Genomic DNA, 24898 nt, shown 5'->3' on the forward strand with positions numbered 1-24898 from the left:
CAAATTCATTGTAAAGTATTCTACTTTTCTTCTAGATGATTTTTGTTGGCTCAAGGATCTCAGGCATTTGGGAATGGATTAATTATCAGTTTCTAGTTGATTGGAATATGATAAATAATATGGACAATAAAATCTAGTTTTACATTAAGATTTTCTTTGTAGGAAGCTCATGAAGCATTTAAAAATGCTTATGTAGGGGTCTGTATATTCTCTGACAAATGTAATTCTCTTTATATATTAAAGTTATTATTGAGTTATTGAATACCTGCATGTCCTTAATTTTTTTTGTTTCATATTTTGAACGTTTCTTACAGGGATAATGTTATTTTAGTTAAGAAATGTATATTATATTTCTAATATGTTTTTATTTCACCTTAATGCTGTTTAGTGCACTGAGGTTTATGGTATACCCTTAATCTATTTAATTAATTTTCATTATATAACATATATCTCTAATCCTTTTTAATTTTAATTATTTTACATAAATTTTCTCTCTTACCTTCTTGGTGTTTATTCACTTACTTTTACAATCTTATTCAATTATTTTGTGAGGCGATACTCAAGTGAAATAAACAGGACACACATGTATAAATAATGAATACTTTCTCTAGTGTGAGAAACTGAAAGTGTAAATAAGGACTAAAAGGGATAATAGATAATGTGAAATAGGAAGAAAAGGCACAAAGAGGAAGGGGTCATGGGAGGGGTAGGGGAAAAGAAAGAAGGGAATGGAATTAATATGAGAAAATGAAAACAAAGTCTTTATAAATAAGGAGTGGTAGAGGGGTTGAAGGGAGAGCAGGGGAATGGGGAAAAAATAAGACCCAAGATATATTACATAAAGGTACAAATTTCCAAGGATGGATGCCATTATATTGTATACCTAAAATGTACCAATAAAATTAAGTTAAAAAAAGAATGTTTCAAATAAAAAGCTATTCTGGGCTTTAATTACCTTTGATCCAATTCAAACATCTCTCATTTTAATATGATAATCAATGTGTTTTTTACTAATATAAAATATATAAATTTAGTTTTTCTTATACTTAATATTTTTCCTGTTTTCTCATTTGATATGTTCATCAACTTTATTACACACTTATTTTTTAAACATTTTTGAGATCTTTTAATAAAATACATTGCAGTATTTATTTCAATGCCATTTTGCACATGGCTGTTTTAAATCATTTTCTTATATTAACTCATCTGTCTTATGCATTTCACCTGCCTAAGACAGGTATTGTTAAATATAGAAACTTTAGGCAAAACTTCAGACCAATCCTAAGGTGGTTTCTCTGAATTCCTTGACAGAGGGAGATTTCTTTTGCATAAAGTCTATCTTCTGAAAACTTATTCATGCTGAAATTTCATCACAGGACAACTCCAATTACTTAAACCTTTATTTTTATATAAAAGCCCAGAGCTTCTTAAAGATACTGTCTAGGAGTATACTAGAATCACCATTTCTTAATCCAACTTTGTATCCAAAGAACATTCTTTCTGAAATTTAAATTCATCTCAGGACAATCTTCAACATATGGCAGGATCATAATAATCTAAAACTGAATCCTTATATAAAATAACTGGAAATAGGAAAGGAAGTGATCAAAGATCATTGTCCCTGCTCAGTGCCAATAGAATACATTTATTCACATTCAGTTTATTTTTCTATTTTTCCTATTAGTTTACAATCACCATTCACATTTTCCCTATGAAGAGATACATAACCATGGGACAATATTTCACTGAGTGACATTTTTTCTTAAATTAATAATGCACAACAAAATACAAATAAAGAAAGTAATGAATAATCTTAAATTTTTCTTGGAGTAATTGTGACAATTAAATGATGCAAGTCAAGCACTTCTAACATTTTATCAAAAACTACAAATCCAATTGTAAAAATAAGATGCAATGTAGACTAATGATCTTTTCATATTTACATTAAAATTTTTAAAAATTCAAGTATGTATTGTATGGTTCAGTTATAGTAAGTTTACGTATACATGTAATGAATGATAAAATAAAGGTATCTGGAATTTTATTGGATTCTTGTATGTTTTAAAACAGATATATGGAATATTCAACCAGCTGTCAACATTTGAAAATATAATAGAATTGAAAAGTTGTGGTAGCATGCATTTCTTTAGCAATGTAAGCTTTCGCCTTTTTCTATGAGCAATTCAATTATTTTGTTTCTGAAATAAATTAAGTAAAGCTTACTGAGTGTGATTAGTCCTTGTTTCCAGGGAACTGTAGTTCAATTTTATTTTTAATTAGAATTGAACATTGTGGATTTCTTAGCAGTGGAAAACAAGATCTAGGCATAAAGTATGTCCTTAATTTGTATTATGCTTCTAAAATTTAGTGTAGAGAGTGAATAATATGTCTGGTTAATATTTAAACATATCACAATATTCTGTTGTAGAAGTTTCCATTTATAAAGCTGCTCTTCTATGACAAATTGCTTTCACATTCAAATAAACATGTTATTACAACATGAGCAAAACTTATCCAATTAAAAGAGAAAACAAAGTAATTATTTACTCTATTTGATATGCATAATAGGTTATAAAGTTTCTGTAAATGCCTAGGAAAGGTAGGTTGGCATAAGCATTATTTTTATGTAAAGATTATTATTATTTTAATAAGGTATAGATATATTCACATGAGATAGGTATTTCTATATATACAAAACCATTCTCTTACAAAAAGAGAAACATACTTTCCACTGTGATAAATCCACATAGGAAAAATGCTTTCAGCCACAAGATTGGTTGTGCTAATATTTTCTTCTTTTACAATTTTTCACACCTGTTTCTTGCTTGTTCAGTTCTATTCTGGTACAATTCATCACACTGAGGCTACTAGAGAGCTGCATAACTGAGATATCATTTTTCATCATTTCAGATATCACATTAAACTGGGTATGTTCTCTACCTAGAATCCTATTTTAATACAGTACTAGATCCAAGGAAGAAAGTAAGATGGCACAGAATGTCTTAGTCACTGGGGTTACAGTCCATTAAAATAATAATTTATATGCCTAGATGTTCGTGATGAAAAACATAGCAAAATGATTTAACAGTTAATTCACTTTTCAAAAAGGTAAGTCAGAGTAAGAATGGACCTTTGTTACCTTATCTCTTTAAATAATGAAAATACACATGTAGATAATTTATTTCTTCAATCCAAAAGGAATAGTGATATTCAAGAAAATAAAAAGCCTTTCTGGGCCAAGGAAATGAAAATTCTGACTTGGACTTCAATTAATCTGTACTGTAAAAGCAACTTGTCAGTTTCTGCCGGACAAGTTTGCAGAAGTAACAAATGGTGATCCATAAACTTCATAGATGCACATTCTGATTTTTTAGGGGGGAGAGTGGAAGGGGAAACTATAAATAGTTTGAATTAGAAAAATTAGATAAGATAATATGGAAATTCTTCCTGTTGTAATTCAATTATTTACATTTATTAAGCATCTGATTTGACTCCTAGAAGACGAAACTAGGAATAATTCATGTTGATGTTTGCGTAATCCTTGAGCATGCACAGGAGTGATAATGTCCTCAAACTGCTAGTGTCGTGTTACTCATCTTATATAATTATTTCAAGAGGGATAAAGAAATTCTGTCTCTGTGATATAGATTGCTCTTTTCTTAAATGGAGAAAAATGAATATATTTATATTCACTGATAGGCAAGGAAAATGTAATAAATCACTATTCTAATTTTAAATATGTAAACTATTGTAAGTAATAAAATTTTAAAAATTTTAAAAGCATAATTCAATTTCATAAAATATATAGGCGATTTGGAAGACCTTAGGACTTATAGTTCTTCCAATCTAACACACATAACACCAGAAGGAAGGTGGTAATATATAAATCACAATGAAAAACCATCTTTATTTTATATGAATATTCAGTTTTGTAAATAAACCCATAAAATTTTATTTTTTATGTCAAGATATTTTTTCTAAATTACAAACTTTTTTCCCCCTTCTTGACACTACTCTACACCTGGGACAAATGCAAAAAATAATTACATAACCAATAAATTATTAGTCTTTTTTCCTTTCTCCTCTTCTTCTTTACGATCTCTACCAAAATAAATAAAAGTTAAATGAAAGAAAGGCCTCCTATATTTTAGCATTTTAGAATTCTCAAAATCCTATGGACATATTACCACTTTTACCTTTATCTCATACTGTGTGACTAGTGGGTTAAATGTCATCCTCTATCAGGATGAGAGAGCTGAACTGCAGAGCTTGTCAGTGGCATGCCAGGTATCCATTGCCTAATGGCTGGTATAGAAAAGACATTTTACTCTTAGCTCAGCTATTTTTCTTCTGCCATGTTTCTTGCAAGCCAAACTGCAGAACAACAATTGGATACATTTAAAATACATTGCTAACAGCACATTTTGTCATATAATACAACTAGTTCAAGATTTGAAGTTTTTCTTCGGTAAAATGTAAAAGGTAAATTTACATGTACATTTAATATTAATATTATTAATATATGCAGGAATGTGTATAGTTTCTATCCACCTGCCTTGCATGGATATGGATATATATATACACATATATATATTTCAATTTTTAAAATACTGCCAAAATTGACTGTATTTTATCTTCATAAGATGATTCATAGTGCTATAAATTGAGAATACATGAATCATTAAATACACTTCTAGTCATTAAGGGTTTTTATTTATTTTATATATAAGCAAATTCGGTATCTGTAAGCATTACAGCTATAAAAGCAACTTTGTAGATAGTAGAAATAAAAATTATGTAATACTGATATTAATGCCCATTGAAATATCAGAATATTATGTCAAAATTAACAAATAGTTTCTGACTTTATTCTTATTAGTTTCTATCCGTGGGTTTCTAACCATTCATTACGGCTTTTGTTAAATATGGTCTTAACTAAGAATATTCGTCATGCATAAAAAAATTTAAATGTAGTAAGTTTTCCAATACAAAATGAGGAAGAAGTCTGTACTTTTCCTTTGATCTTATTTATCCAGTTAGAAAATTACATAATCCCAGAGATGCACGTGTGTCAATGTGTGAGGTTGCGTTCTGCCTCCCTACCTCCTGAAATTTCATCTCACATACATTTACATAAATAAACATTAAGAACAGTAAGTTGCTAAATATGAAGCTTATTGTCTGTATGACTTTATTTCTGTCTACATACAGAATTAATATTGTTTTTTGTTCACTTTGAACACATTTGGAAGCAGTACAGCCTTATGAGGAAAGAAGCATATAAAAATAAATTTGAACACATACTTCTTCAGCCTGAAATCTGCTACTAATTAACTATATGGTATTGAACAAGCAACATTTATGTCATAATTCTTTCTTATGTGGAATCAGAATAATTCCATGGAGTTCGTATGAGGCTACAGTGAGATATTAATATAAAGTGTAATTTAAAAAATAAGGATAACTAATGAAGCAAAAGATTCCTCTTTTTTCTTATTTTCTTCTTCCTTTCTGGATTATAAAGATTAAAGTTGAAATATTTTCTGACTTTGGCAACAGTTTATAAAACTTTCTGTATAACTTCAAGTTGTTTTCTTTACAAAAAAAAGGCCATCTTTTCCTATTAATCTCAGTGGAATTATTTAAACAACTCTGGTTATGTCAAGTGAAGCAATTTGAAATACTAGGTTAAAGCTTTGAGTGATTTTTTTTTTAAATGATGCGATCCTGTCTCGGATATACTCTGAATTTTCCTTATATTGAGTTCTTTTTAAATTAAAAAGTGAGTTTATTTCTGAATCATAATAAAGGAAACAAGAACCTTATAAACATTTGTAGTGGCCTTCTTACAATACATAAATAAAGGTCCACAATACAAATCTAACGATAGGAAAAACAATTTCATGAAAAAATAATAACATAAAATTTGAACCCCTGAAGTAAAGAAAAATCTTAGTAAATGATCACATATTATTTGTCATAATATTTCTTGTCATAATGTTTAGTTTTCACATATGCCAGAGCTATTTATAAAATAGTACAAATAAATAAGTGGATAAAAATTTACCGGGAAATGTTAAATTCATGATTTATAAAGTTTATTGCTTTTTTATGTTATTATAGCTAATCTTTAATCTAAAATACCTCAATCTGTTGTTTAATATATACGAATTGCCACACCATTATGATACCTTTGTAAAAATGTCGGTATTTATAGCAGTCTAAACGAACAGGATTACAATTCTCCCTATTTCAGTGCCTTCTCAGAAGGCAGACCGCAGCAAGCAGCATCTGATGTGTTTTACAAATTCACCCTTTAGCCAGTTAATTTGTCTTTGTAAAGCATGGATGTATAATTGCAATGAAAGTCACATGATAGTGGAAGGATAACCAGATTTGATTTCAGAAAACTCCAGATTGATCCCTAGGATTACTATTTATTAGCTCTGAACCCGGGTCAATCTGTCAACCTTCTCGAATCACAATTTTACCAACTATATAGTGGGAATTGAAAAATGACTTACATCAAATGATCTGGTTAAAAATCAGCAAATAACATAGATGACAGTGCCTGGTCCACAGTAGATACACAATAAGTATTTGATGATTTGGCTTAAGGTTGACTCAGAAAACCAAGATTTTAGTCACAATTATGTATAATTATGTATCATTGTGTAAAGATCGTCAGGTATTTACCTTATGTGGGTGTGTTAGCTTGCTAGGGTTGTTGTAATATATCACAAGCTGAGTGGCTTAAAGACAGAAATTTATTTTCTCTCAGTTCTGGCTTCTAGAAGTCTATTACGGAAGTGTTGCCGATGCCGGCTTCTTCTCAGGCTTGTCTTCTTGGCTTGCAAACAGACCTTTGCCCTGTGTCCTCAAACGGCCTTTTACTATGCTTGTGATTCTCTATTGTCAGTCTTCTTATGAGGACAGCAATCATTTTGGATTAGGGCACGTACATATGACCTCTTTGAACCCTACTCCTTTAAAGTTTCTACCTCCAAATATCACATCCTCCCATGTGCTAAGGGTTAGGACTTCGAAATATTAGTTTTGAGGGAACACGAGTCCATCTATAACATTGGGTCTTACTGTAGTTTGTAAAATGAAGGTTGTGTTGTTATGTTTTCTGTACAAGAACGCAGAAAGCTTTTCTAGGTATGATGGCCAGACAGTTCTTCTAGTGCTAGACCAATGTTGTAAAGAGGTTAGTGGTGATAAAAATACAGCTCTTTCCTTTGGTACTTCATATGTTAGTAGTAGTTTGAGGATGTCATACATTCTGACAAGTGAAAATCAGAAGAGCAGGGTTAACATTTGATTGGTTCATCAGAGCAAGTTGACACTTTGGGACCATCTGTGAGTGGATTACAGTCCAGCTGATATTCAGCTGATTTTCCCTTGTTAGACACTGTGATTAAGTGGGCTTTCTAAATGACAATAACAACAGCATCCTTCTGATGGACTAGCAGTGATATTTCAGTTGAAAAGTAAGGATAGAAATACAATAAAAGATGATAAATAACAGCAATCAGAACAGCATCCTTTCTTTTTTATTCTCCCTGGCATTTTTTTTTTCTGTGTTTTTTTCCCCCCGACTATCTGAATGACATGCAGTTACCCAGATGTTGCCTAGCCAAGGCAATGGACTGGAATTTCATGTTGGACTATTCTCAGGTATCAGAGTACTTTCCCTGAGAAAATAATTCCCAGAAAGTTTGGAGTTTTGTAAGCTCTGTTTAAAAATACTGCTATGTTTCACCCATTGATTGGTAGTACCATTTATTTTGGAGGTAATTATTTGGGATTGATAGGACCTAGTTTTATGTACTATGCACAAGAATAAATGTATTAAGTAGGTCATAGTAAGAAATATGGGATCAACCACCTTAAAGCTAATCAGGTTTTTATCTATAAGACTATCAGCAAGACAAAATCACAGTGTCAAACCTCATTGGAGTGGTCTCCACCAGTATGTAACTCTTAGATGACAGAGCAAATCAAAGCAAAATAAACCTTATTTTAATTATGTATTTTTAAGAAGGATAAAGAAAGCACGTAACACATTTAATTAAACTTACTGTTTCTTAAATTTTAAGAAATGGGCTGGCTTAATTCTATCTATCTATCTATCTATCTATCTATCATCTATCTCCACAGCAAAATGTATGTATTGTGTAAATTTTCTAGCCAGAGGGTGTAATCAGTAGAAAAAAACTATACTCATATACTTGTAGTGTATACTCTATGGTATATTTGTGTACCATATTCATTCTCTCATTTAATCATTTACTAGTTGATAAATCCATGACAATAATTTATTCAGCAGCAACAGAAAATTCAACCTACACCAGGAACTCTTCTAGGCTTCAGGTAGAAATGATGAAAGTATAGGATCCTTGCCTTAAGAAGTCCATAGTTTATTGCTACTAAAGTGACTCTTCAAAGTGATTCTAGTTTCTGGAAAGGAAACCTAAATAGAATATAACTTGGGGCACTGGGGAATTACAAATGTTTGAAATGATTTGGGATTTTTGTTGTTTGTTGGTGGTGATCATGTAGAGATGTTAGCACGAGTGAAAACTTGAGCAATAATCCTATTAGCTCAGCACTTAGATCTTTAAGTTAAAGAGACTAGGAAGCATGTGAGCAGGGTTTTTTTTTCAATGATTCTTTTTTTGGTACCTGGGAGTAGAACTTGGGACCTGGAACTTGTGAGGCAGGCAGCTGAACCATGGAGCTAAACCCCTGGCCCCTTAATGATCCCTTTTTAATAGAAAACATAATGGAAAATATATTTTTGAGCTATGGAAGGATTAATAACTATCACTGATGGAGATTTTGAGCAAACATGTTCAGTAAATTTGCATAATATTTAACTTCTTTCCTGGAAATAAATTATTTGTTGAAGTATTTATTAGAGTAGAAACTTTCCCAATATAAACAGATTGTTGACAACTTCATCAATAGTATTTTCAACCTTACATGTTTATCCAGTTATCATATTTTAGGGTCTGAATACTGTAAAATAATTTTGAAAATTTCACAGTGTAATATTATTGATATCTGAAAAGCAAGGGTGGAATAGTATAGTGCTCAGAACCTTAACGTATAGATATTACATATTTTTAATTTTCCTTATATCTTTGCTTAATATAATTTTAGTGTAAAATTAAAATGTTGATTACATAATGTATATATACATATATTCTGAGAAATCATAGTATAAAACTATTTTAACAATCTTTTTTAACCAGAGAAATTGTTTTATTTTTGGAGGGTATATTCCTGGCCAACAGTTGAAAAGAAAATGTTACATGTGGCAGTATATAGTGATATGCTACATTAAAATGTTTCTGTCAACCACAGACCACATATACTATGTCCCAAAAAGTGATATCACTTAATAATTTTATGATGTTTACACAATGATGAAATGGTCAGAACATATGCCTGTCACTGAGCAACACATAAATGTTAAAGATACTATAAGTATGTCTTCATAGATCTCTAAAAATAATTAAATTCAACTGTATAATTTTTTTGTTTTAAGCACAAAGAACTTTGAGGATAATGTAATTCAGCCTACATTTTGTGGAATTATGAAACCAAGGTCTAGGATTCCACGAGATTGCATAGCCATTTAGTGCAAGATGGGTAGCAAAATTCATTATTTGCAATCTAATGCTGTTTAACTTGTTTTAGGATTAAATCATTGTCATGTAACAGAGAAGCCCTGTGAAAGGAAAAACTCACCAAGTGTGAGGGAAAGGAATACAGCCGGATTTAGAGTCTGTGTAGTATTTTCTCTTTTGCCAATTTTTATCTCCATTTTCTCTGTTTATTCCTTTTTAGCTGTCAGGTCTTTTTCACAGAACTCATAGTTCCCATACTCTGATCCAGGTTAATTTCTATACCCTGAAACAGGTGGTTACAAGGCAGTCAGCAAGATGAAGAAACACAAACATATCATACACATCCTTAAGAGGACAAAGGTAAAGCATAGTCACATTTCAGTGTCAGGAAATATTGGCCCAACATTTGCTTTCTCTTTCCAGGATTTAAACTGCAATATATAATCATTATCCTGGATCACAACTTATTTGAAGCTTTAAGAGGTGCTGGACAGCGCTAAATATTTTCATCTTGGAAAAGGCCAGGATGAAGCTAGCTGAAGCAGAAAATGTAACAACAGCTGGCTTCGTCCTTTCAAAAAAATGCATTTAAAAGGTTATAATCCCACCAGAGTAGTAGATTTCTTGAATATTTTAGCCAGCCTCAATCTCAAAAATGTTCAAAATGCAATGCCAACAAAGCGGAGAAACTTTTTTCATTTGATTTAAACTAGCCAATGTCTTCTTGTCAAATGCATTGGAAATCCAGCAATAGGCAATTTCTAATTACAAGATGCTGAGTCAAACTACTGAATTAAGAGCTCTATCGTAGTCAGTAAGGGCTTTGACAAGGAACCAAATGTAACAACATTAAAGAAGAGTCCACCTAAAGTCTCACCATTGCAGACAGAGGATAGAAGAGGGAGTCCAATCATATTTAGGAGTAACAAAAGAAAGAACAAACAGAAAAACAGAATATTACAATTTCCTGAATTGCCTCATTCTGGGCCATCACCAATATAAATATACCCATGTTATTTAGTGATTAAAAGGGTCACAACGTATTACCAAAATACTCAAAAGAGACAAAATTAGAACACTCTGACATATTATTTTTGACAAAGATAACTCTGAAACACTAGGTTTCATAAATGCTAATCAAATAGTTACTATGTTAACCTTTTATCAAGAGATTTTTAGGATATTTTGAATTTCTCATTAAAGCAAGGTGAACAAGTGTTTAAAAATAAAAATGAACAACGAGGAAAATAAAGTGCGGATTATCACTTTTTTCTCCCAGGGCAAACACCACTGATGGACACCACTCTACAATGACCCTGAACCTGGCCTCACAATCCTTTACAAAGCAGTTATTCATTGTCAGTAAACTGAGGTCAGCATTCACAATAACACTTCTGGTCAATTCACTGGTGGAATGAACTTTTGAGAGCAGGGACTTTGTTTTACTTGCCTTCATATTCCAGTTCCAAAAATTTGCCTGTACAATAATACCCACAAACAGTTAAGGGACAACTGGTGCCAGAATCTAAAACTAGGTTTTTTCAATTGGTTATTTTCAAGAGAAATTATGCAAGTGAACAAAAATAATGTGCAAAAGTATATTCTATTTCACTTGAAATTAAAAATCGTTTTGTCAACTTTTGGTTAGTTAAGTAAATAGTTACTAAAAAGAAATTAATATTCAATGTTAAGAATGAAGAGAAGCAAACACAATAGTATCCTTTTAGGCACACAGAGTATGTTCCAAGACTTCTAGTGAATATCAGAAACCACAGTGATGAAGCTTATGTATAGTATTTTTCCTTATATATACATACCTGAAATGTACTTTATATGCTAGGTGCAGTAAAAGATTAACAGCAATAATTCTTAATAAAATTAAAAATTATAGGACTGTACTATAATAAAAGTTAGGTGAATGTGGTCTCTTCCTCTCAAAATATCTTGTTTACTATACACACTTTTATTGTGATGATGTGAGATGACACGATGCTGACAACATGATGAGATAAAGTAAATTATTCAGACATTTTGACATAGCATTGAGCTACTATATAAGGAAAACTTGGACAAAAATATTGCAATTGTGTGACAGTAGATCTGATAACCAAGATTACTATTAGGGCACTAACAAATGAGTAGCATATATAACATGGACATAGTGGGCTGAGAAATGATTCATGCCCGAGGCAGGAGGAACATGGGCCAGATTTCATTCTGCTGCTCAGAATGGTATGCTATTTAAAAGTTAAGACAGTTTTTATTTCTGGAATGTTTGATTTGATATATTTGGACCAAAATTGATGCAGGGAAACTGAAACCTCACAGATAAAAGGGGACTACTGTACTTGTCTGTGTAGGAGGTAAGACTATAACTTGTTATAGCTTCTCCAGAAAAAGCATAGTTTATCAGAAATAGTAAAAATAAGAATACTTTGACAGACATTTCACCTATGGAAATGTATTTCACAAAGGCAAGTATTTGTGCAGAGATTTAGCAACAAGAAATTTTATTGTAGTGTAAAAAACTTAATGTGATTAATGTGACCAAAAGAGATTGGTTATATAACATTTGATGACTGCTATATAACATTATTTATATTATATTTTCAATATTATACAGGAATTAAAATGATATAAAATGCACTTATCAATATAGACTATTATGCATTGTGAACCAAATAAAATGAGACTAGACAATTATATTAATATGTGGTCTAGATGATCTTACATGTTAACTTCCACTCAACAGACAATATAATGAAACAGTTTCATTTTCTATTTTTGCCTTATGTTTTTCTAATGATTGTAAATTGCTTTGGAAATAAAAGTAATTTAAAATATTTTTTAAAATGCTGTTTAGAGAAGTTTATAGTTTTTTCCTGATATAGTCACCCACATCAAGCTGAATATTCAAAATCATACCACTGATCATTCTTTTCAAGAAGAACTATTTCATCATAAATGTTGGGGGCCCTCCCTAATAATTTCAATGGTGAGGATTTGAAGAGTAAATCTTAATTCTGCACCTCTTCTTCACATGTTCTTTGTTCTATCTTCCTTTCCTCAGTCCACCTCTTCCCTTAAATTCTTCCTTCTTCTCCATTGAAACACTGAGGCAAAATAAGGACAGAAGTCTGATCTGAATGATTTGTTATAGAAGGCAAATGGGAATCAATTATCCTTTACTTAGGTTTTCATTGTTAGCTTTTTTAAAATAAAAATAAAACATGCTTGTTCGTTATGTCCAAAATTGTAGAGAACATTTCCAATTAGTAAGAAAAACACCATTAATATAGTCCATATACTTATAGTCTATATCAGGTTTTGAACAAATTATTTTTCTTTTTTGTAGTTAAAATTATACTGCATACATGATCACATGCCTCATTTTTCTAAGTAGAGGTGCATACAAAGTAGTTTTTCAGTGCTCTATTTTCTTTAAATATAGCTGCTGTGTCTAGCCTACATTTTTCTCATTTATTCTCAGTTAAAAATACTCTTGCATGCCTACTATATGACCATTAAACACAAAATGTACAATCATAGAGAATATAAGCTCAATCACCTCTCTTGGACTGGTACATGCAAGGCCTCAAGCTATACCTTCGTGGGGTGCACTGCAGGTCTCAATAAATAACATATGCAGTCAAGGGAAGTGAAGTATAGGTGTTGACTCAAGTCGCATCATGAGCAAGAATTGCCTGTGCTCAGTGTTACCCTTAGTCGTTTACTCTTTGATTCCTTTAATGTCCCCTAATTACTTTTCCTCTCTCTTGGGAAACAAATAGAATCAGCAAATCATAATTATTGTTCCTTCTGTCAGGTAAGTCACATTAAAATGCATAACCAAAAAAATCAATTTAACAAGCAAAAATAAAGAGAATTGGAATGATGTCAAGTTTGTGTGTCCCATTATACATATATATTGTGCACTTACTAAAGAACAGTGGGGGATCTTTACATTAAATATATCTTGGAGGAGGTATTGAAGGAAGGCTGTTTTCAAAATGCTTCATGGCAGGAACAAAGCAGAAGCTGATCATTTAGGAGGTTCTCCTTGGGTTATGTGTAAAATCCCTTCATTCCCTACTGACCTGGCATGGAAGGCAGATGCAAGGATAATGAATACAGTGGGGGCCATTGAGAGGTTCAGAACAGTGGCTAGTTGCCAAACAGTGTGAAAGTATTTTAACATTTTAACGAGTGGTATGACAGACTTCACCCTGCAGGAAATGTATCACAGTACTATGGTGATTTCTGCTCTTGGGATGTACTCCGAAGTGGTCACAACAGATCTCTTTCTAAAGAGTAAAACCTTGTGTATAGTTAATTCTCTGTTAATCTCTTAAAGGTAGAAATTCTAAATCTACTGAGACAACTAGAGAGTGAAAATTCCATGAGCAGACAACTGAAATCAAATATAAACCATATAGGAATATAGCTTAAATATTATAGAGATAGAAGGAGAAAAGAGAAGAGGTAAATAAAAAATTCACTGATTAGGCTTATTAATTGGACAATCTGAATATCTGCTTATTGTAAAAGAAAAAGAAGCTGGGCTTGGTAGCACACTTGGTGATCCCAGTACTCAGGTGGCTGAGGCAAAAGGATCATTGTGAATTCAAGGCCAACCTGTGTTACATGGTGAGTTCAAGGCCAGCCTGAACTACATAGTGAGGCACTGTCTCAAAAAAAGAGAACAAAACAAAACAAAAAAGAAAAGAAAACACAGTCATTCTTTATAAACTACATTTATGAAATGATAGTATATGTATTTGTAATATAAATGCTAACATTTTAATAGAATATTCTTTTCTTTTAGATATCCTTATTGGAACAGACTGGATTTGGAGGTGTTCTTCTATATATTGACCCTTGCGATCTACCAAAGACTGTGAACTCTAACTATGATACCTTCATGGTGTCTTTGAATCCAGGAGGAGATCCTACTACTCCTGGTTACCCAAGTGTTGGTAAGTTTGTCATTCATCTTTAATATTATTGATTAACTTATAAGATAAACACCATGAAGGGAGGGTACTCCATGTCCATCAAATGCATCTAGAACTATCCAGGAGCATGAACTATCTGCTAGTGTTTTGGAGCAGCTGTAATAACTAAGTCCTGAGTCTAGGACTACATATGCATTCCAGGGTCCAGGAGTACATATGGTTAGGTTGGCAACATGCAGAAGAAGCACATGCAGAGAAAAAGGGAATAATATCAAATTTTCTGGCTTCCTAAGAAAAGGACCTCCTTGGTGTGGACAGCCACACCTGCGGACAGCCACAGGCAGCACACAGCTGGCTACCTTTGCATCACACTTTTTTCTTTTTACCAGTAAGCTGTATAAGAATGGGGGTCCTGTGGCAGAGAGACAGTTATATTTTTGGCACATGCTTGTTTTATCATTGCATTGATGTTCAATGTGTCATTGGCACAGATTTGTTTTGTATGTATTTGCTGCTGAAAAAGCCTTTTGAACATTTGTCCAGGATAATACTAACCCATTAACCATCACACTCTAGTCCTTAATTAAGCTGACAAAAATGTGTAATTATCCATATATCAGTCCAATATTTTTCTTTACCCTGAAGTATTACAAAAGACTTTACTAGTAATCTTACTCAAATCTACTTCTCTTTTCTTTCTATATATTAACTCTAGCAATAAATTAGTAACTTCTCCAAGAGAAAAGTAAATGGAGTCAAGAATGTTAATGTATTTATTTTTTTGAGTCCACTGATTACAGCCTTGTTGTCTACTACAAAAGTACCCTTTTAGTAATTGATGAAGGACTTTTTTGGGGGACCTCAGTGATCTGTACTTTGCACAGGCCCATGTCTTGGCATTCTCCTTTTGAAATGAGAACTAGTAGTTGCTCATCTATGATTTGTAGGTGTTGCTGAAGCCACTGGTTCAGCTCTCTCATTAGCAGATGCTCTCACTGCTCTTGGTTGTATTCCTTCAGCTTCACAGGCTACATTTGACAGCTCTTTGGGCACATAAATGGGCTGTATCAAAAGCAGATTATTTACAAGTACTCTGCTTAATTTCGTTAAGTTGAAAAGTCGGTAACATTTACCAATAACAGTTTTATTTCATAAATGCAGAATTCAATCTTATCTAGAAAGTGTTGGCCAGAACTTTTCTTTACTTTTTATTTTGAGATAATGTAGACTTGGAAAAAGTTGCAAAAGTTGTATATATAGAATATGTATATCTTTTCCCCAGCACCCATATCGATATCTCAGATAACCATATCCAATTATCAAGTCCATAAAATGAACATCAATGCAATATTACTAAATAATTACAAACTCATTCAATTTTCTTCATTTCTCCCAATAATCTTTCTTTTTTTAACTGGTGCATCATCTGATCTGGAATGCATCCTGCATATAGTTGTTTCCTTAATCTCTCCAATCTGGAATATTTCTCCATCTTTCTATAACCTTGAAACTTATGAAGAACATTAGCTTGTTATTTTGTAGACTGTCAATTGAGCTTCTCCAATACATCTGATGATTAGATTGGGCTCATACATTTTTGTCATACTATAGAAGAGAACTTCTGCCTTCTCGATGTGTATCAATAGGTACATATTGTTATGTCTCATTTCTCACGATAATAACTTTGATCCCAAGGTCATGGTAGTGTTTATCAATTTCTTCTGCTATTAATTTTCCTTTAAAATTAATGAGTTTCTTGCAGAAAGATGCTGTACTAATGTAAGTATCCTCTTTCTTGTCAAAAATTTCCCTACAGATTTGAGAAACCATGATTGAGTGATTTTTGTCTGTTAAAATTAATGTGGTATTTGCCAAATGAAGATAATCTATGTTCATTATTCCTTTAGAATACTTTTCAAAAACACATTTGTACAAGATAAGTAGTCATACTTTCTGCTTACATTTTGAAACAAAGATGTATGATTATATAGCAATTTTGGAAAAATTACAAATCAGACCTCTAGTTCCAGTGACAAATCATCAGTACAACAAATGACATAATGTACTGTATTACTTAGGTTCACTTACATAGTTCTCACATGAGAAATATATTTACAAATATAATGCTAGTGAATACAAGTTGTCTCCTTTTTTATATATGAACCTCTACACAATACACAGAAATGGAAAATTTTCAAACTATTGTATTTCTCTTTTTGCCTGGGTTACTTAGAAGCTCTGGCTAAAGGCAGTGATCTATACCCTTGTTTTCTGATTAATCTATTGCCTTTCTTCTGAAATAACTTAATATGTCTATGTTTTATGGTTTCATAGATTTTTTACAGAATAATAAAATTCTTCAGAAATATTTTTCTTGGGTGGTACAGGAGAATGTAAGTTTTGAGTTATAATTAAAGCCAATAGATAATAGTTTATCTAGAATAAATCAAGTATCTAACTCAATAATATACAATACTATAAATTAGGGGAACTGATCTGAAACTATTTCTCTTTTTCCAATTTTCTGAACGCTATTTTACTACCTAATTGAAGGATTAATTAGTTCTGAAGCAGTGTATTCAAACAACCAAAAATTGCAGGAAATATTTTTAACCTCATTTTTTTATATATATTTAAATGGAATAATAAAATATTGACACCAGATGCTCTACCTAGCTTTACCAACTATCTATAGTCTTCCATTTTTGTGTTGTCTATACATGTTTTGGTTGTTGTTATTAAATTCTTTTATTGGTACATTTTAGGTACACAACACAATTACATTTCTCATTGAGAGCTTGTACCTTTACATGATGCATCTTGGTTCTTATTTTTTCCCCATTCCTAGCCCTCCTTTCACTCCCTCCACCCTTCCCTATTTACAAAGGCTTTATTTCCATTTCTCATCATTTTTCCTTTCCCTTCTTTCCTTTCCCCTGCCCCTCCCACTACCCCTACCCTTTTGGACGTTTTCTTTCTATTTTGCATTATCGATTACTCATTCTAATCATTGGAACATTTTAGGTATACAATATAATGATTGTATATCATTGAAAATTTGCACCTTTACATAATATCTCTTGGTTCTTATTTTTCACCTTTGCCTAGCCCTCCCTTCAACCCCTCCATTCCTCCTTATTTACAAAGATTTTGTTCCTATTTTTCCATTTTCTCATATTAATTCCATTCCCTTCTATCTTTTCCCCTACCCTTCCCACTTCCTTCACTTTTGCCCCCTTTCTTCCTATTTCACATTACCTACTATACATTTTAGTCCTTATTTACACTTTCAGTTTCTCACACCAGAGAAACTATTTGGTATTTACAAGTGTGTCCTATTTACTTCACTTAAGACTATCGCCTCAATGTGCATCCACTTAGATGTAAATGTCTCTAATTTCTAATTTTTTATGGCTCAGTAGTACTCCATTTTATAAAAAATACACATTTTCTTTATCCAGTCTCCAGTTCATGGGAATTTGGGCTGTTTCCAAGTTTTAGCTATCACAAACTGTGCTGCTATGAACATGGGTGCACATATATCACTGTGGTATGATTCTTTTAATTCTTTGGGGAAGATCCCCAGAAGTGGAATAGTGGGATCAAATGGATTTCCAGTCCTAGTTCTTTGAGGTACCTCCATACTGATTTCCACAGTGGTTGCACCAGTCTACACTCCCACCAGCAGTGGAGCAGGGTTCCACTTTCCCCACAGCCCCACCAGCATTTGTTATTGGTTGATTTCATGATAGCAACCATTCTTTCTGGAGTAAGGTAGAATCTCAGCATTGTTTTCATTTGCATCTCTCCAATGATCAGTGATGTTGAACATATTTTCATGTGTTTATTTGCTATTTCTATTTCTTTGTCTGAGAAATGTCTGTTCATTTCAGATGCCCATTTTGGGATTGGATCTTTAAATTTGGGAGGCCTGACCATTTTAAGTTCTCTATAGATTCAAGAGAGTAGGCCTTGGTCTGAGGAAAAGCAGGTGAAGATTTTTTCGCACATTGTGGGTTGTCTCTTCACACTGCTGGTGGTTTCTCTTGCTGTGCAGAAGCTTTTTAATAAGAAGAGATCCCACTTGTTGATTGTTTGTGCTAGTTCAGGGGCAATTGAGATTTTTTTGTGTGTGATTTTTTCACAAAATCTTTTCTTACACCAATGTCTTCAAGAGTTCTACCTAACCTCTGTTCCAACTGGTTCAGAGTTTCTATTTTAATATTTAGATCTTTAATCCATTTTGATTTTAGTTTAGTGCATGGTGAGAGATATAGGACTAGTTTTAATCTTTGGCAAGTTGAAGCCCAATTTTTCTAGCACCATTTATTAAAGAGGCTATCTTTCCTCCAGTGAGGGTGTTTGGCTCCTTTATCAAAGATGAGATGTCTGAGTGTATCTGGCATTGTTTCTGCCTCTTCTAATTTTTTCCACTGGTCCTCAGGTCTGTTTCTTTGCCAGTACCATGATGTTTTTATCACAGTAGCTTTGTAGTATAGTTGCAGGTTGGGGATTGTGATACCCCCGCCATATCTCTGTTACCTGCAATTGCTTTTGCTATTCTGGGTCTCTTCTTGTTCCAAATGAATTTTTGGATTGTTTTCTCAAGGCCCGTGAAGTATGCTGCTGGGATCTCAATTGGAATTGCATTGAATCTATATAACAGTTTTGGAAGTATGGCCATTTTCACTATATTAATCCTTCCTACCCAGAAGCAGGAGATGTCTGTCCATTTTCTGATATCATCTTCAATCTTGCTTTTCAGAGTGCTATAGTTTTCATAGAAGAGGTCTTTGATTTCTTTTGTGAGGTTGATTCCTAGGTATTTCAGTTTTTTGGACGCTATTGTGAAAGGAATTATTTGCCCTATTTTTCTCCCAGTGAATCTGTCATTTGTGTATAGGAAAGCTATTGATTTTTGTGTGTTAACCTTGTAACCAGCTACTTGACCGAATTTGGTTATTAAGTCTAGAAGACATTTGGTGGAGTTCTTGGGGTCTTCTATATAGAGTATCATGTCATCTGCAAATAATGACAATTTGACTTCTTCATTTCCTAATTTTATTCCTTTTATTTCTTTCTCTTGTCTAATTGCAAGGCTAATGTTTCCAGAACTATATTGAACAAGAGTGGTGATAGTGAACATCCTGGTCTTGTTCCTGATTTTAGTGTGAAGGATTTCAATTTTTAACGATTTAGTATGATATTGGCTGTTGGTTTTTCATAGATGGCTTCTATCAGTTTGAGGTACAGACCATCTATTCCAATTTATTGTAGGGTTTTTATCATAAAAGCATGTTGGATTTTATCAAATGCTTTTTCTGCATCTATGGAGATAATCATATGGTTTTTGTCCTTGGCTCTATTGATATAGTGTATTACATTGATTTATTTGCATATATTGAACCATCCCTGCATCCCTGGGATGAATCCCACTTGATCAGGGTGTATGATCTTCTTGATGATCTTCTGCATTCTGTTTGCCTTTATCTTATTAAGGATTTTTGCATCTATGTTCATTAGTGAGGTTGGCCTATAGTTGTCCTTTTCGGTTGGGTCTTTCTCTGCTTTGGGGTCAAGGTGATGCTTGCTTCCAGGAATGAATTTGGGAGTATTGCTTCCCTTTCAATTTCATTGAAGAATTTAAACAGTAGTGGCAGCATTTCCTCTATAAATGTCTTGTAGATTTCAGCAGTGAAACCATCAGGGCCCAGGCTTTTCTTAGTTGATAAGTTTTTATTACATTTTCAATATCATTGGTTGATATTGGGTTGTTCAGAATTTTTAGGTCTTCTTCATTCAACTTTGGTAATTCATATGTATCTAGGAATCTGTCCATTTCTTCTATGTTTTCCATTTTATTGGTATGTAGGTTCTGGAAGTAGGTATTGATGATCCTCTGGATTTCTGCTGGGTCTGTTGTGATTTCACCCTTTTCATTCCTAATTCCATGGATTTGGGCCTTTTCTTTCCTTTTTCTGACAAGGTTGGTTAAAGGTTTGTCAATTTTGTTGATTCTTTCGAAGAACCAACTCTTGGCTTCATTGATTTTTTGTATCATTCTCTTAGTCTGCATTGCATTGATTTCTTCTCTCATCTTTATAATTTCCTCCCTTGTATGAGCTCTGGGTTTGTCCTGCTCTTCTTTTCTAGAAGCTTGAGGTTCAGCATCAGGTTGTTTAATTGGGCTCATTCTGTTTTCCTAATATGCATATTCACTGCTATGAATTTCCCTCATAAGACTGCTTTTATTATGTCCCATAGATTCTGATATGTTGTATTGTCATTGTCATTTAATTGAAGAAAATGTCTGATTTCTTCTTTAATTTTCTCTGTGACCCATTGGTTATTCAGAAGTGTGTTGTTCAATTTCCATGTGTTTATGAAATTTTTTGAATTTCTTTTGTTATGGATCTACAATTTCATCACACTATGGTCTGATAATATACAGGGGATAACTTCAAATCCTTTGCAATTACTTAAACATGTTCTATGTGTGACTATGTGGTCTATTTTGGAGAATGACCCATGTGCAGCTGAGAAGGATGTGTATTCTGATTTTGTGGGGTGGAAGACTCTGTAAACATCTCTTAAGTTCATTTGTTCAAGAGTTCGATTGAATTCTAGTATTTCATTACTTATTTTTTGCATAGTTGATCTATCTATTTGTGACAATAGGGTGTTGAGGTCCCCCACTACAATTGTATTAGTGCATATATGACTTTTCATATCCATCAGTATTTTTATATAGTTGGGCGCACTAGTGTTTGGTGTATAGATATTTATGATTGTCATCTCTTCCTCTTGGATTGTTCCCTTTACAAGGATGTAGTGTCCTTCTTCATCTCTCTTAATCAGTGTTGGTTTGAAATCTACTTGATCTCCAAAGAGAATAGCTACTCCTGCTTTTTTTCGGGTTCCTGTTGCATAGAGTATTGTTTTCCACCCTTTAACTTTCAGTCTATGAGTTTCCTTTTGAATTAAGTGTGTTTCTTGTATGCAGCATATTGTTGGAATTTGCTTCTTGACCCATTCTTCCAGTCTATTTCTTTTGATTGGTGACTTGAGACCATTAACGTTGATGGTTATAATTGAAACATATTGACTTATCATTAGCATGACTTTTTCTTTTTGTTGGGTTCTCCCCCTTTACATTTAATTTCTTGTCATGCCAGATGGGTTCATTCTGTTTTGCTTCCTGCGGTTGTACTCCTCAATGTCTGTTCCTAGGATATTGTGTAAAATTCTTTGGAGTGCTTGTTTCGTATTCACAAAGTTCCTAAGGTGCTCTTTGTCATGAAAGTATCTTATTTCTCCATCAATTTTGAAAGATAGTTTTGCAGGGTACAACAATCTGGGTTGGAGGCTGTTTTCTTTTAGGGCTTGGAATATGTCACTCCAAGCTCTTCTTGCCTTGATGGTTTGTGTTGAGAAGTCTGTTGTGATTCTGATGGGCTTTCCTTTTTATGTGATTTGTTTCCTTTCTCTAACTGCTTGTAGAACTTTGTTCTTCTGTTGAATTTCTGGAATCTTGACAATTATATGCCTATGTGTAGATATTTTTTGATCAAGGCCATTTGGAGTCCTATATGCCTCACTTTTTTGTATGTCAAGTTCTTTTCCCCTGCTTGGGAAGTTTTCTGCCATTACTTCTGTGAAGACATTTTTTATGTCATCTCCACCCTCTCCTGTTTCTTCTTTGACTCCAATCAGTCTTATGTTATTCTTCTTTGCATCATCTAGCAGCTGCTGGATTGATTTATTGTGGTCCCTTACAATGTTGAAGCAATTTTTCTTTTCCTGGTCATTAATTGCAATCTTATCTTCTATATCTGAAATTCTGTCCTCACATTGGCTCATTCTGCTGTGTAGACTTTCAATGGAGTTTTTCATGTCCTGGAAATCTATTTGCATCTGCTTTATGGATTCCTTTTGTTTCCTATATTGGGATTCCATCATGTCCCTCAGCTCCTCTCTAGATTTATTAATCATGTCTTGCACTAGGAGCACAGTTTTTCCTGTTGTCTGAGAAATTATTTCTGATTTCATTGTTTCCAGGTCTCCTTTTGTTTCCAGTTCAGTGGGTCCAGGTGGTTGAGTATCAGAGTGTTCCATCTCATTTCCCTTTGGGGTTGCTGTAGGTGATCTGGAAGTCTGGTTTTGAGAGTTATTTATGTGTTTTCTCATTTTGCCTGAGGTGGCAGGGCTGTTGGCACCTGCACAGATTACCTCCTCTGAGCTGGGAGAGGTGGGACAGGGGCCGTGAGCAGCGGTAGGGATGATGGCCCCAAAGCCCTTTCCTCTGGGCTGGCAGTGGTGGGAGGAGTGGTGGCCCAGATGCCCCTTCCTCTGGACCAGGAGCAGTGGGACGTTAACTCAGAAGCCCCTACTTCTGGGCCATGAGTGGCTGGATGGATGGTGGCCCAGAAGCCCCTTCCTCTGGGCTGGGAGTGGCAGGAGGGATGGTATCAGGCAAGCCCCTTCCTCTGAACCAGGCATGGTGGGAAGGTGGCTCAGAAGCCCCTCTTGTCTATACATTTTCTCATACCTCATAGTACCATTCACTATTTTTCCAGATAAAATTTGCATAAACTGAAATACAAATGTTTAAACAACAAGTGGCTGTAGTCATGCAATTTCCTTGTCTATTTAGCTAGAAACATTTCTATCAAAGAGAAACATCTCAGAGAGTTTTAATCTGTTCAGTCATTCACTATAACCAGCTTAGCTGGTCACCAGTCTCATTTTTTCATGATACAAAATTTTAGAATTACATAAAATTGGAAAAATGTGAAATGCACCGTATTATGTCCTGGTTCCTTTTGCTTGAAATAATGTCTTCTGATATTTATTCATGATCATACGAATTAATAGTCCATTGCCTTTTATAGTTTACAAGTATAGTACAGTATTTGTATTGATTCAAATACAATGTTTTTTGATCAAAAATGTCAGTATACTCTTCCGTAATACATCATCCAAATGGATTGTCCAAATGAAACACAGAAATGGTAGCTCTGCTCAATCTCATTTTGTAGTCAAATAGTTCTTCATTGTTATGGAATCAGAGCAAATGTTAAAAGTTTCAAAATAAAATTTGCCATTATATCACAGATAGGAGTCTATTGGGAACTATTTTTGTTGTTGTTTAGGGTCTTTGGTCCATTGAGCACATTAAATATTCTAAACTTGGTTTTCTTCCTGATCAAAATGAAGATTTCACTGTACCAATATAAATCTCACAAAATCTTTTTTAAGGAAATGAAAAATCATGATCTATACCTCAGATTTAATAGCTCTGATGGAGAGGATCAACTGGCTGTGTTCTAACAATCTCTTCTATTGATTCCAAAGCAACTCAATTTGAGAACCAATGGGCTTCAAAAGCTTTCTTGTTCTTAATCTACCACATCTCAATTAAACCACTGGGGCTACTGGTCCAAACTTTGTAATCTTCTGTTACTGTTCTGATACCATCTTGTGTCTTTCATTTTTTTTGCCACTATGTCAATTAAGATTTCGACATATAGGTTCTGGAATCATAGCTCGATTCTTGCACTCAGTATGCTACCATAAGTTGTCATTGTTGGATGAACAACTTCTTCCCTTAACCCAGCTCTATGTGTTGTATAATATTGAACCTGGACTATTCTCTAAACTTTAACCTAATTAAAATTGAAAAAATAGTTATGTGCAAGTACTTACCCCAGAAAGTTTTGTTCACAGAATACATACTTTTTCCCCCTCCGTAAATGCTTTGCCAATTCGCTCATATTTATTTATTTTTTTCATTCATTAATTTTATTGGTACATTTTAGGTATACATATGGTATGTATATGGTAATATTCATCATTGGGAATTTGTACCTTTACGTAATATATCTTAGTTCTTATTTTTTTCCCCATTCCCCTGCCCTCCCTTCAACCCCTCCACTCCTCCCTATTTACAAAGACTTTGTTTCCATTTTTTCCTTTCTCGTATTTATTCCTTTCCCTTCTTTCCTTCCCCTACCTTTCTTATTTCTCCTTCCCCTTTGCACCTTTAGCTCAGGGGCACTGTGTTTGCCTCTTACATTTATTCTACTACTTAAGCAGCAGAATTCTGTTGGTTAAAATTTTGCAAAATTCTGTTTAAAATATTAAGAAATCAGAGGTCAAATCTTTTCTCTTCATTGATTTGATAAATTATGATATATTTCCAAGATTAAATTACCATATCAAAGACTTTACCATGACCACATAAATAGGAAAAAAGACAAAACATTTTGTCTTGTACAGTCTTAAATTCTCTAGCTAGGGCCCTGA

General features: G+C 33.4%; 1 protein-coding gene across 11 annotated transcripts in view; it reads left to right on the forward strand.

Moving 5' to 3' along the window:
* The window catches only part of Naaladl2 (N-acetylated alpha-linked acidic dipeptidase like 2), an 891856-nt gene that overhangs the window by 401145 nt on the left and 465813 nt on the right, over window positions 1–24898 (forward strand). For all 11 annotated transcript variants that reach the window (XM_087186985.1, XM_087186986.1, XM_087186979.1 and 8 more), the window contains one exon: window positions 14464–14614. In XM_087186985.1, the coding sequence (XP_087043111.1) occupies window positions 14464–14614 (151 nt within the window). The remainder of the gene's footprint in view (window positions 1–14463; window positions 14615–24898) is intronic.

This window comes from Heterocephalus glaber, unplaced genomic scaffold, assembly GCF_053883595.1.
Source record: "Heterocephalus glaber isolate CG9 unplaced genomic scaffold, H.glaber_assembly_v1.0 deba00001504, whole genome shotgun sequence".
Lineage (NCBI taxonomy): Eukaryota > Metazoa > Chordata > Mammalia > Rodentia > Bathyergidae > Heterocephalus > Heterocephalus glaber.